The sequence below is a fragment of the Aulonocara stuartgranti genome (genome assembly GCF_965226115.1).
Source record: "Aulonocara stuartgranti genome assembly, chromosome: 14".
Taxonomy (NCBI): Eukaryota; Metazoa; Chordata; class Actinopteri; order Cichliformes; family Cichlidae; genus Aulonocara; species Aulonocara stuartgranti.
In genome coordinates this window covers 1663768-1677500 of record NC_138950.1, presented here as the reverse complement: position 1 = coordinate 1677500, position 13733 = coordinate 1663768, and the positions used below count along the sequence as shown (strand labels likewise).

Below are 13733 nucleotides of genomic sequence, written 5' to 3'. Positions count from 1 at the left end.
CCTGTATGCAAAAAAAATATTTCATAGTTCAGCAATACTGATCAATCTAATAAACTTAAACCTACACCATCCTCCCTATTCTGGTATTTTAAAGAGTACTTAGCGTAAATATTAAGCAACCTAACTAATAGGGTTCCAACTCCCAGCAACAACAAAAATAAATAAATAAAAAATAGGGAACCACCCCTCACGCTCCACCTCATGATGCTTAATCGACGTAATCAACCTTAATTTGATGCAGTGTGAAAAAAAATGCACAGAAATCAATTATTTTTCAAGAAATATTAAATAGATTCAACATCTTTCTTCAACAAAATTGCAGACTGCACAGATGGTACCTTCCCAAAGGAAAAAGTACTATAGCTTACTAGGGTATATATATTAGACTTAATAGTTACTATATACAGTAATTGACTTCTATTCATTTTACATCAAATTAAAACTTTGGCTGTCAGATAATTATTTATTAAAAGCTAGACATTTTAAATGAGAATAAGAAAGAAAAGTATGTCTTTGTGCCCCCTTTTCCCTGTTAATGCCCTATCGGCCCCCCTGGCTAAACTTTGCTAGATCCGCCCCTGCACAGTTACCAGCGTCAGCTGTAGAAAAAGATCCTGGTGTAGAAAGTAATATTAAATAAATTCTAACAACAGCTGATCAAGCTTAAACGTGCTGCTGTTGTTCAGCCGCTGGTTTCCTCTTTCTGGTGCAAAGTGGGCCAAAAACAAACTAGAGAGACGGACTCGCGACAGAAAAGCCGATCAGCTGATCGTTAAGCAGTTTCATGATTGAAGTAGCAGCAAGAGGAGGAAGTCGCTCCATATATCGCTCGTTAAGCTTAACGCAGGAATGCTTTACAAACATTCAGAGATGGACTTACACACTTGCTTTACTTCTCTCGGGATAACTTTGTCGGAGATGAAATGCCGGGTTGCTAGCGAAGCTCCACATGCTATCCAGACCACCGACAGGTCCCGCATGCCACAGCCGCTCTATCACGTGATGCATACTGCTCGACATGCTAACGTTCTGAGGTGAGTTACGGCGTGTTGCAAGTTTTGTGAGGTGCTTTCGTGATATTTAATGGATCGGATTACATTTTTTATTTTTCTCCGATATCCGATCCAGTAATTTAGGTCAGTATCGGACCGATACCGATACGTAATATCGGATCGGTCCATCTCTACCTAATACTACAAGTTATATCGCAAATACTACCAAATACTGCATGCGGTGCCTGAAATACCTCCAGATATACAAGTTAAACTTCAAATACGATCAGATGTTGGACATAGCACCTCAAAAACAGCCTAATACAGGTTGTACTAATGAATACTGCATATAGAACCTCAAATACTGCAGGTGAGAATTTAAATGCTATCAGATACTGTGCACACAAAAGCCTGTTACTTGGTCAGGTGCCACCTGCAAGTGCATCCAAACACCTCAAATTCTAGTAGTTGAGAAGTAGCTCAACATCTCAAATACTAGCTTTAGTTCAGCATAAATGACTTCAGTCCTACCTGATACTGCTAGATGAGTACCTGCTTCCACAGGTAACACCAAACATCCTTAATGATGTCACTCCCTGTGGTTCCCTGAGGAAGCTGATTGGTCCTTGTAAAGCTTTGGTCTCCAGGCAACAGGTCTGTCTCCTGTCAGTAAACAGAGGGTCAGGCTGAGACCTCTCAGCGCGTCGCGTCTTTAAAGACGAGCGGTGTGTGTCCTCGGCTACGTGTGCGGGGTTTTTCCCAGGACCAATAAAACGAGGATAAACTCTGACATCATCTCAGAGTCCAAACTTCTCTTTCCGCTCTGCAGCTGCTCTGTCACAGCTTTGTTCTGTCCTCTGACCACAGGTCCTTTACCGTCTGTGCTGCAGTGAAGTGCAGTTATGCTTCTGTCTCATGACACGCTAACGTGTGTGCACGTGTAGGACAGAAGTGATTAAAACGGCTGTTTCAAAGACAGGGACCAACTGAGACCAGCGTGGTCAGTCGCTGTCTACAAAGCAACACAGCTGTGCAAAGACGGCGATAAAGGTCAACAACGCCGAGTCCGTGAGCAGTCACATGCAGTCTGTCAGAGATGAAATGGGGATTAAACCGTGAATCCGTTGCCATCTGCACGCACAGAAATTTGCATTATTTACTTTAATTCAGAGTCTGTGCAGAACGCAAAGATCTGAAACTGCAGGACGGCCATCTAACTGCTAAACATACACAGGATCACGACCGGAGGACAGTCAGCGAGTCGGCTCCGCTGTGCAAAGAGTTGGTTGAGGTTTGAAACTACAGCTGCCCTAAAACTCAACTTATCTGATTTCAGCGTGTAGAAGAAGTAAAGCCAGCGGCCTCGAGTTAACGTGACAGGAAGACTCGTCGATCAGTCGTAAGCTCTGCTTCTCGTTGTCTTTGTTGAGTCAGTTTTGGCACAAACACCAAACAGATGCTGGAGCCCGTTTGTGCCGCAGTCAGCACCAGGAAACGGGGACTCTGTTAAATCACACGAGAGCGAACTGCAGGCTGGCCGTCGTCGTGTTCTCATTACTCTGAGGAGAAGCTCAGCAGACGTTTGAAACAGACGAGTCTCAGTTAAAGACTCGCAGCACAAAATAAACCCACAAATTCTAACAAATGAAATATTTACACACACGTGTAATTCTGCTCAGATACCACCTGATACTGCAGTATCATCGTGTGTATTATTGTGAACATGCAGAAATACTTGAGTAGAGTCAAAACGGATGAAACGATGGAAACAAGCTGAAGCGGTCCGGTTTAGGAGCAGAACCATTTGTTCTTCTGTGCCAAATTCCCATCGTTAATAATCACATCTGGCTGAATGGAGACTTGTGCTCCAGATGTTTAACATGACGCGCAAACACCTGGAAGAGGCGAGGACTTGTTCATCACGTCTGTTCACACAGAGCGTGCTTTAAAGGAGCTCCTACGGTGTGAAGCTGAAGCCGCAGAGGCCTTCTCACTCAGCCGTCTGCTCCGTGAAGCAGGAACAGCTTTCCCAGTGAACGTGCCGAGTCTCCTCACTGGTCCCAGTCCAAGCCCAGCTCTAGGAGCGGGCGGGAGGATGACACAGCTGAAGCTGCTCTTTGTTCTCGCTCGTTGGTCTGCAGGATTTGCCGCTGCCGCTCTGATGACGGCGGCCAGTTTAAACATCGGTCAAACACGTGTTTGGATCCGAGCTGGGATTTTCCCAGAATCCTCAGCTGCTCCCGTTTCAGTCCATTCTGTGCTAAGGCGCTTCAGGGTGCAGTGGAATGTAACTGCACACATACTCTGAGCTACTTGTACTTCCAGTCCGATGCTTCTCACAGGGAAGCGACGCTTTTGACCTCCAGAGTTCACAGAACGACTCCATGAGCACGAATGAAATGTGGCTGATCTGCAGCTTCAGTCACAACCTTTGCAGTCCAATGTGCTATCCGCTGCGCCACAGAGCCGCACGGTGAGGTGGCTCAGTGGCAGTTTAAGGGTTAATGATGCTTCGCGTCCTCGTGTTCACGGTGGTCTCAAAGACGTCAAAGCAAACTGAGTAAAAGTTACGAGGACACAAACCACAGTTTATCTGAGGCTCGGAGAAATCCCCGTCTGTGTTTTGGCCTCAGCAGGCGGAGGATCAGAGCGGGGAAGGATCTCAGAGTGCGAGCTGTCTTTTATGTGCGGGTCTCGTCTCGTTTCAGGAACTTTCTAAGCACTTTGACAAGAGCGAGCCCGGATATGAGGTCGTGGAGGATGCCATCGTCACCATGACAGCAGTCGCATGGTACATCAACGACATGAAGAGGAAACAGGAGCACGCTGTGCGGCTGCAGGTAACGATGATCATGCAGGACCCCAACGTGAAAAAAGCTGCTGAGAAACATAAGGCCCGGGGGCCAGAATCGGCCCACCAGACTCTAAAGTGGCCCACTAGATGGCTCTGGAAGATGTGAAGGAGGGCACTGATACTACTCAAAGTAATTAAGTAACATGAAAGTTCCTGTTTTTCATGATAGTTCAGCTTTTTACGACGAGTCCACAATAAAAAACAAAATGACACATTTACTCCCGACATGCTGACAGATTTCTTTCACTGATTTTTTTATCTGCGAAATCTGAGATGTCCTGTTGAAGTTACTCGTCTTTTTCTTATATGACGATGTTTCAGTTAAACGTCTTTACACTGACAGAATGAGGATGTTTCACTCGTCCGGTCCATGTGGCCCACGATGTAGAACACCTTGGACATCTTTGGTCTACCTACGAGCTGCCATTCAGCATCTATTAACAAAGACTGTATATGAAAGATGGACACAGCTACCATATGAGCTTGTGGATCGATATTTGCAGGTTTCATTGTTAGCATGTTAGCCATCGTTAACATGGGTTTGTGACCAGATTTAGCTGAGCTTTGGAGCGCAATCACTAGCAAGTTGATGCTAGTTAGCGAGTTAGCTTAGTTAGCATGTTACCTAGCTAGTTGTTGCATAGCTGGGACCCCCATGTGCTTTGAGAACCGATGAAGCCTTTCAGGTCTGAGGTGAAACATCTTTGAGAACCTAAAGACGTCCAGTTGCCTTCAGCACTGAGAACTTTGTGACCCATGCAGGCATTTTGAGAAAACTGGTTCTCTAGAGAACGCTGTGCTTTTCCAAAGAACCTTTCTGAAGATGAAGGATCGGTGCAGATCAGCAGGTTTAGGTCGGGTTCACTCCACTGTGGTTAGCCTGTGACCTTTCACCGATGTCTCGCTCCAGGAAATCGAGTCCCTGCTGGTGAACTGGACTGGGCCGGACCTCAGCGGGTTTGGCGAGCTGGTTCTTGAAGGTTCCTTTAAAGTCCACAGAGTGAAGAAGGAGAGAGCGTTCTTCCTGTTCGATAAAATGCTGCTGATTGCCAAGAAGAGGATGGAGCAGTTTGTCTACAGCACACATATTTTTGTAAGTAACAACACGTTTGAGGCCGTCGTGGGTTGTGTCTGCACTCCTGCATCACAACAAACACACATGCGACCCCCCAGGAAACAGAGGCTCATCGCCACAGCGATGCTCTGACCTTCAGGGTTCCTCACGTTTGTCTCTGTGTCTGCTCCTCCACCTGCAGTGCTGTAATCTCCTGCTGGTGGAGAATCTGAAGGACCCGCTGTGCTTCCGAGTGTCCGACCAGACCATTCCCAAACAGCAGCATGTAGTCCAGGTGAGGGAAACCTCGAGTCTCCGCCTTAAATCTGGATCTCAGATGCAGCGACCTCACTGTTTGTGTCTGGATCCTGTTTTTTTGTTCTGCAGACGAAGAATCAGGAGGAGAAGCGACTGTGGGTGCACTACCTCAAGAGGCTGATCGTCGAAAACCATCCCGCATCACTCCCACACAAGGTAAGCAGGTTCACATGTCCTGGTCTTCCTGTGTGAAGCTCCCACGTTCTCCCCACCATCCAAAGACACTCACATTAGATGCTGACTCTTACCTGCCCACAGGTGAAGTTCAGCACCGATCACTGTGGTTTGAAGCATATTGCTGCTCGCAGGAGATCCGATTGTTGAGTAGACCTGGCTGTGGTGGCTTTACGGCCTCTGTTAGCAGCTGATTGGATTGATTTGCACTGCAGTGAGAGCGCGATCTGTACCTGAGCAGCTGTTTATAATGTTCACAGCAAAGATCGAGGAAACATGCATGTAGTCGTGCTCCCAGCAGTAGCAGTAGAGTTTAGTAAAGAGTGCAGCGTTAGCAGCTTTTGTAGATCTTTGCTGCCCCCTGCTGGTGTAAACAGTAAGGAGCAGCAGATGTCCTGTAACATGAGCAGGATGGTGATACATCCATGTTTGTAACCAGGTTACAGTGGACACACTGACTCTGAATATTTAACATCCCACATCCAGCCAGCTAACTGGAGTCAGCGTCTCACCTGTTCATTTAAATCCACCTGGTTAATGTGAGGATTTGTCTTTGCTCACACGTCTGACTGATTCACTGATCGTTTCCAGGCGAGGCAGGTCCTGGGAGACAACTTCTGTCAGTGTGAGTCTCACACACACACACACGTATTCAGCATTTTTATATAACAGTTTTCAGCCTCTGCAGATGGAGTGACATCACTTCCTGTGTTTCAGCTCCTCAGTTCGAGCAGGACCACCTGAAGAAGTCATCTGCGTCTCCGCGGCTGGACGACATCCACGCCTATCACCGAGGCAGGCGTCAGTCAGGTCAGGGTCAGTCACCTCCTCCTTCTCGAGCTGCTCCTCATCTTCTTCTCCTGCTCACAGGTCATGACTGCGACTTGTTTGTAACACGTTTCCGAAAATGGGGAAAGCTGTGCATTAATCTAGCGTCTGTTTAAGTGGACACACAGACTGGACATAAATAAAGGTTTTCTGAAGGATATGTGCTCATTCTGAGCTGAGCTTCAGTACACAACGCCGGACGTGTCTCCCGAACCTGCCTCATACGGCTCGGGCGTTTTTGGCTGCATGAAGTCAGCAGCAGATCTGGTCTGTACTCGGGTCAGTTTAGCCGGCGCGCTGGTTCGTGGAAAGCGAGCAGGGTGCAGGTTTGTCATCTGACCGAACAAAGAAAGAGTTCTCCGAGAAGCCTCAGAACCCGGAGGTGTGCGTCATCATTACTGGGACCTTCTCAGATGGCCTGGTTACCCCTGCCAGTGCGCTAATGGCCCCATCATGGATGCTAGCTTTGAACTGATAGCAGCCTCCGTCTGAGTGGTGGAGGTCGAGCTTCACGTGTGACTGCAGAGGTGACGGCGGTCCCTGCTTACGGTGACGTGTTCCTGAACCCACGCAGCGATCTCCAGCACACAGTCAGCTCCGAGAGCCTGGCGGCCACGGCCCCCCTGAGCGATTGCACAACAACTGTGCTAAAGTTTGACCCCCACCCCACGGCATTACTAAATCTAAGAATCTGAAAAACACGCTTATCAGAATCAGAAGGGTTTTATTGCCAAATGTTGAGCAGGTTTACAACATTAGGAAATTGCTGCGGTACTTACCCATATGGAAACGATATATATAAATCTTATAAAGTTTGTATCTGTCTTGTTTGAAACTTGTATGAAAAGCATACAAGAGTGAAAACAGATATAAGATCCCTTGAAAAATTATATAATGAAACTTGTATGTTTTGGATACTTACGAAAACAATGTATGAAAGTAATGAGAAAGTGGCCACTTTCATGAGTAATCACATACAAGTTTTTACTATTTCTTTTCCATATGGGTAGTGCAAACATACTGTCAGATAACGCTTAAATAAACATAAAAATTAAAAGTTTTTTTCTGGTTTGTGTCTATTCCAAATGACAGACCCGATCACCTCGTCTTAACTGTTTGAGAAACCTTTTGATAATATTATCAACTTTTGTGCACCCAAAATGTAAGGCGGCTCACAGTCATGTAGTCTATCATACCAGGAACGGGACAGTTTGAATTTCAACCCTGACACGAGGGCCTCTTTCTGCTCTGTTTGTCCTGCAGAGCCTCCAGAGCTGCTCATGTACACGCCGGAGAAGTCCAGGAAGAACCTGCCTCTGCTGCTGGAGGGAAACCTGCCGTACCGACGCACCAGGAGGCAGTCAGGTACTCAGACAGGCTTCAGCCACAGCTCAGGCTCAGAGTCTCCACCCTTTATTCATATAAAACAGCAAACATCTGCTTTTTGATGCTCTAATCAAAGAGACACAACGAAGCAGCAGGGAAAGTGAAACTGACTTTATCCAAACGGTGACTCACAGCAGCCTGAAACACTGCAGCTCAGAGTCCTGCATCGTGGAAGCAGCTATGAGATTGTGCTTTTAATGAATAGAATAGAATAAAAAATATGGGTACAAAATATGGGTCTATTATGGGTATGTTGCAATGTACACAGTATGAAGGTATGTTATTAATATGTTATAACTATAAGTGTGTACAGGCTATGAACAGGATGTAAATATGAAAACTATACAGAAATATGAACTTTGCAAGTTATAAACAGTCGTAGAAGTATAGTTATTGTACAGAATGATTGTCTATACAGCATTTACAGTAGTGCAGTTAAGATAAGTGAGGGTGTAGATAGTTTCTACAGAGGTATATAAAGTGCTAGTGGTTGTGAGTGGTGGTTCAGTCCATGTTATTATTGTGTTTGAGGGTACAGTTGTCCATTGTGGGTGTGTGTATGTTCAGTCCATGAGTTTAACGTGGGTCAGATGTCAGGAGGCAGAGTTCAGGAGTCTGACAGCTGTGGGGAAGAAGCTGTTCCGGTACCTGGTGGTCTTAGTCCGGAGGCTCCTGTAGCGCCTCCCAGAGGGCAGGAGGGTGAAGAGTCCATGTGATGGGTGACTGGGGTCTCTGATGATTTTCCCAGCCCTTTTCAGACACCGCTTCCTGTAGATGTCATTTATGGCAGGAAGTCTGTGTGGGTGAAAGTATTTCAGTCAGTAAGATGAAGATTCCTGACATAACGAGGGTGAATGCAGGAAACTCAAAAACATGTTCTCTTTCTCGTTTCCACGAGACCATGTGTTGTGTAACAGCAAATATTATGTTGCAATAACCAGCCTCCCCTCCTCTGTTCCAGCTCCTGCCAAAGACATCGAAGCAGTGTTTCATCCCAACGGTGAGACGAGTCAGACTCTTATCCACATGATGAGGCCCGAACCCAAACATCACCCTGAGAGCTAAAATGAAACAAAGCAATCAGAAATGAACTGTGTCCGATTTCTCTGCAGGTTGAAAAAGCCGTCGCTGATAAGATTGTTGTTTTAGTTCATCGGGTTTTAAAGCTGCCACAGCTCCAGGGTCACGTGGAGGTGGAGAAGCAAAGAAAGCTCCCACAGAGATTCCTCCGCTGCAAACGACGGCGCTTAGACCTGGTTAATGTTTTCTGGCAAAACGATGGACTTTCTTCCGTCTTTCATCCACACTCGTTTTACTTCAAAACTAAATAATTAAGAGAAATCCACAAACAATATTGGTGAATAATCCCTCTGCTTTCCAGAAAACGGGAGTTTTCCAGTCATTTTCAGGTGGATTGCTCCCTGTTTGTGCGTTTGTTACAAACCCCGGTTTAGTGTCACAGTGATGTATGAATTGTGGGTAATCGTTTGAGCGGAGCTGGCAGAGATGCTCAGAAAGAATCCGTGAGCTCATCGGGAACCAGTCTCCCAGTCCGAGTGTGCGGACTTTGGTTCTGGGCCTGGATCTCAGTAACTAACAACAGCTGTTCACCACAACTTGTTTTTCACAACTTGTGAATAGAAATGGTGCAGTTCCACAGCCAGGGGGAGCTGTTGCTCCTGGAGTGACATTTACCTGCTGAAGCGCAGAAATCTGAAAGATGAGCTCTGAAACATCACGTCTGTTTCTGAATGGGAAAGCTGAAAGCTGCAAAGCTGAGGGGTTGCCACAGTGGGACATGTTTGAACTTGGAAATGTGTTTGCTCCGATATGCATGTCGTTGACTGCGAGAAGCAAATTAGACCGGTCTCATGTTTCCTGCAGCTCTCGGGGTGTGGGTTTGGCTCGGGCCTGCCTGGCTCAAGCATTGTTCAAACATGAAACTTGTGGTTATGTAGTTTCAGATGCCAAGTTGCTAAGTGCCTGAAAACAATAATAATACTTTGATAACACCGTTCTCTTTGCTCTCATCCATCACGGCATCTGTCACCCGTCTCGCCCCACCGCTTCGCTCCACCCGGGAATCTCGCAGCTATGAAGGTGAGACCGCGTTCAGATTTCTGGCAAATGTGCAGCTCAGCTATTAAACGCTTCATTAACCATCAAAGATCCTCTGGTCCAACATCTCAACTACATCGTTTTTCACAATCAGCGTATAAACACGTATATTTATATATATATATATATTTAAAGATTTCTTGTGATAATAGTTATTATTTATTTTTATAATCTGTACAGTTATATTTTCATGAGGTCTAGCTGGCCCAGATTATTATTATCGCTTCATAAATTTGTTGGGTGCTGAGCATGTCGGGGAGGGAATGGGAGGAAACTTAAACATGAACATTCACATTTATGTCAATATATGTATTACATAATACATATATGCATTATATATGTATATATGTATTATGTATATTTATGTCCATTTAGACGTATGTCTGTAGTTTGAGGGAGATTTCAGTGATTTCAGTTTGGAGCGCTGAACAGTGATGAGTGTGAGTTTGCACTGCTGGTTTTATGGTGTTTATGCTGGACTGTAAATCTAAAGAAAACTGTTACTGTAACAGCAGGCGGGCAGTGAAAGCGAGCTGTGCCACGCAGACAGCCTGGGCTCAGCAGGCAGCAGCAGCACGTTGGCCTCCTCCATCATAGAGGTGGAGTCCGAGCGAGGCGGCGCCAGTTTGAAGCCTCAGCTACGACCGAACAAGGAGGAGGTAACTTTAGCTTGTGCTAGCACTCGTCAGCACTGCAGCCTCAGAGGATGTATCTGCGTTAGTGCTGACCTGATGTCAGGATGGATGGATGGATGGATGAGTGAGTAGATGGATGGATGGATGGATGGATGAGTAGACGGATGGATGGATGGATGGATGGATGGATGAGTGAGTAGATGGATGGATGGATGGATGGATGGATGAGTAGACGGATGGATGGATGGATGAGTGAGTAGACGGATGGATGGATGGATGGATGGATGGATGGATGGATGGATGGATGAGTGAGTAGATGGATGGATGGATGGATGGATGGATGAGTGAGTAGATGGATGGATGGATGGATGGATGGATGAGTAGACGGATGGATGGATGGATGGATGAGTGAGTAGACGGATGGATGGATGGATGGATGGATGGATGAGTGAGTAGATGGATGGATGGATGGATGGATGGATGGATGGATGAGTGAGTAGACGGATGGATGGATGGATGGATGGATGGATGGATGGATGGATGAGTGAGTAGATGGATGGATGGATGGATGGATGGATGGATGAGTGAGTAGACAGATGGATGGATGGATGAGTGAGTAGACGGATGGATGGATGGATGGATGGATGGATGGATGAGTGAGTAGATGGATGGATGGATGGATGGATGAGTGAGTAGACGGATGGATGGATGGATGGATGGATGGATGAGTGAGTAGACGGATGGATGGATGGATGGATGGATGGATGGATGGATGAGTGAGTAGATGGATGGATGGATGGATGGATGAGTGAGTAGATGGATGGATGGATGGATGGATGAGTGAGTAGATGGATGGATGGATGGATGGATGGATGGATGAGTGAGTAGACGGATGGATGGATGGATGGATGAGTGAGTAGACGGATGGATGGATGGATGGATGATGAGTGAGTAGACGAATGGATGGATGGATGGATGGATGAGTGAGTAGACGGATGGATGGATGGATGAGTGAGTAGACGGATGGATGGATGGATGGATGGATGAGTGAGTAGACGGATGGATGGATGGATGGATGGATGGATGGATGAGTGAGTAGACGGATGGATGGATGGATGGATGAATGAGTAGATGGATGGATGGATGGATGGATGAATGAGTAGATGGATGGATGGATGGATGGATGAATGAGTAGACGGATGGATGGATGAATGAGTAGACGGATGGATGGATGAATGAGTAGACGGATGGATGGATGGATGGATGAATGAGTAGACGGATGGATGGATGAATGAGTAGACGGATGGATGGATGGATGGATGAATGAGTAGACGGATGGATGGATGGATGAGTGAGTAGACGGATGGATGGATGGATGGATGAGTAGACGGATGGATGGATGGATGAGTAGACGGATGGATGGATGGATGGATGAGTAGACGGATGGATGGATGGATGGATGAATGAGTAGACGGATGGATGGATGGATGAATGAGTAGACGGATGGATGGATGGATGGATGAATGAGTAGACGGATGGATGGATGGATGGATGGATGGATGGATGAGTGAGTAGACGGATGGATGGATGGATGGATGGATGGATGGATGAATGAGTAGACGGATGGATGGATGAATGAGTAGACGGATGGATGGATGGATGGATGGATGGATGGATGAGTGAGTAGACGGATGGATGGATGGATGGATGGATGGATGGATGGATGGATGAGTGAGTGAGTAGACGGATGGATGGATGGATGAGTGAGTAGACGGATGGATGGATGGATGGATGGCTGAGTGAGTGAGTAGACGGATGGATGGATGGATGGATGGATGAGTGAGTGAGTAGACGGATGGATGGATGGATGGATGAGTGAGTAGACGGATGGATGGATGGATGGATGAGTGAGTAGACGGATGGATGGATGGATGGATGAGTGAGTAGACGGATGGATGGATGGATGGATGGATGGATGGATGGATGGATGAGTGAGTGAGTAGACGGATGGATGGATGGATGAGTGAGTAGACGGATGGATGGATGGATGGATGAGTGAGTAGACGGATGGATGGATGGATGGATGGATGAGTGAGTAGACGGATGGATGGATGGATGGATGAGTGAGTAGACGGATGGATGGATGGATGAGTGAGTAGACAGATGGATGGATGGATGGATGGATGAGTGAGTAGATGGATGGATGGATGGATGGATGGATGGATGGATGGATGAGTGAGTAGACGGATGGATGGATGGATGGATGAGTGAGTAGACAGATGGATGGATGGATGGATGAGTGAGTAGATGGATGGATGGATGGATGGATGAGTGAGTAGATGGATGGATGGATGGATGGATGGATGGATGAGTGAGTAGACGGATGGATGGATGGATGAGTGAGTAGACAGACGGATGGATGGATGGATGGATGGATGAGTGAGTAGACAGATGGATGGATGGATGGATGGATGGATGAGTGAGTAGACAGATGGATGGATGGATGGATGGATGGATGAGTGAGTAGATGGATGGATGGATGGATGGATGAGTGAGTAGACAGATGGATGGATGGAAACTTACATCGGCTCAGGAGCCCTGAGCTGAGCCAATTCCCACTGCAATCCCACTACAGTAATATAATAAAATGTATTTAATCAAACTTGTGCACAGATAGTAGGTTTGAAAACAGGACTGTATCAAACACTCATAGCATCCTTTTAATGGTGTCTTTTCATTTTTGTTTAAATGAGGAGAAGGAGGAGGAAGAGGAGCTGACCCCCTTCAGTCCTCCTCCCACTCTGTCCATCACAGAGGAGATCCTGGAGTTCATCAACCAGAGTAGAGCCAGAGAGGGGCTCGCTGCCATCCACACTCACATGACGGTTAGAAAACAGAACACCCACCATAACTTGACATGTGGTCAACCACGTTTGAGGACACGAGTCTGAGTCAGCCTCAAGTGGACTATATTTTTCTTTCTAGCCATACTTGTTTAGATTCATGAAACTGTCACACCATGTTGCGATGTCATTGATTATTCACTGATTTACTGAAGACCAACCTTTGTGAAACCTCACGTATAAAGAGGTCAAATCCTGGGTTTTGACATCTGAACATTGTGGCTTAAAATCTTATCACATGACAAACTGCATGTTTATCAGGAAAGAGCCTTAAGATAGACCATCCATTACCAAAGACCTCAAGCAAACAACTCCTTTACTACACATGTTCTTGTTCAAGGTTTTATTAATTTAACAAAACAAACCAAATTCAGGCAGATATTTGAACAAATTCCAGTGATTTCCCTCTTTTTCTTTAAACTATTCACTAAACTGTTAAGTAACACACCGGTGGGTGTCCATATCCCACCA

At 46.2% G+C, this 13733-nt stretch overlaps 1 protein-coding gene across 1 annotated transcript in view; it reads left to right on the top strand.

The window, feature by feature from the left end:
- The window catches only part of plekhg2 (pleckstrin homology domain containing, family G (with RhoGef domain) member 2), a 92386-nt gene that overhangs the window by 53789 nt on the left and 24864 nt on the right, over window positions 1–13733 (top strand). The window contains exons 8-18 of the mRNA XM_082501621.1: window positions 3701–3832; window positions 4757–4939; window positions 5103–5195; window positions 5288–5374; window positions 5984–6017; window positions 6110–6208; window positions 7484–7585; window positions 8568–8666; window positions 9627–9706; window positions 10237–10383; window positions 13113–13244. Coding sequence (XP_082357747.1) covers window positions 3701–3832; window positions 4757–4939; window positions 5103–5195; window positions 5288–5374; window positions 5984–6017; window positions 6110–6208; window positions 7484–7585; window positions 8568–8666; window positions 9627–9706; window positions 10237–10383; window positions 13113–13244 — 1188 coding nt within the window. The remainder of the gene's footprint in view (window positions 1–3700; window positions 3833–4756; window positions 4940–5102; window positions 5196–5287; window positions 5375–5983; window positions 6018–6109; window positions 6209–7483; window positions 7586–8567; window positions 8667–9626; window positions 9707–10236; window positions 10384–13112; window positions 13245–13733) is intronic.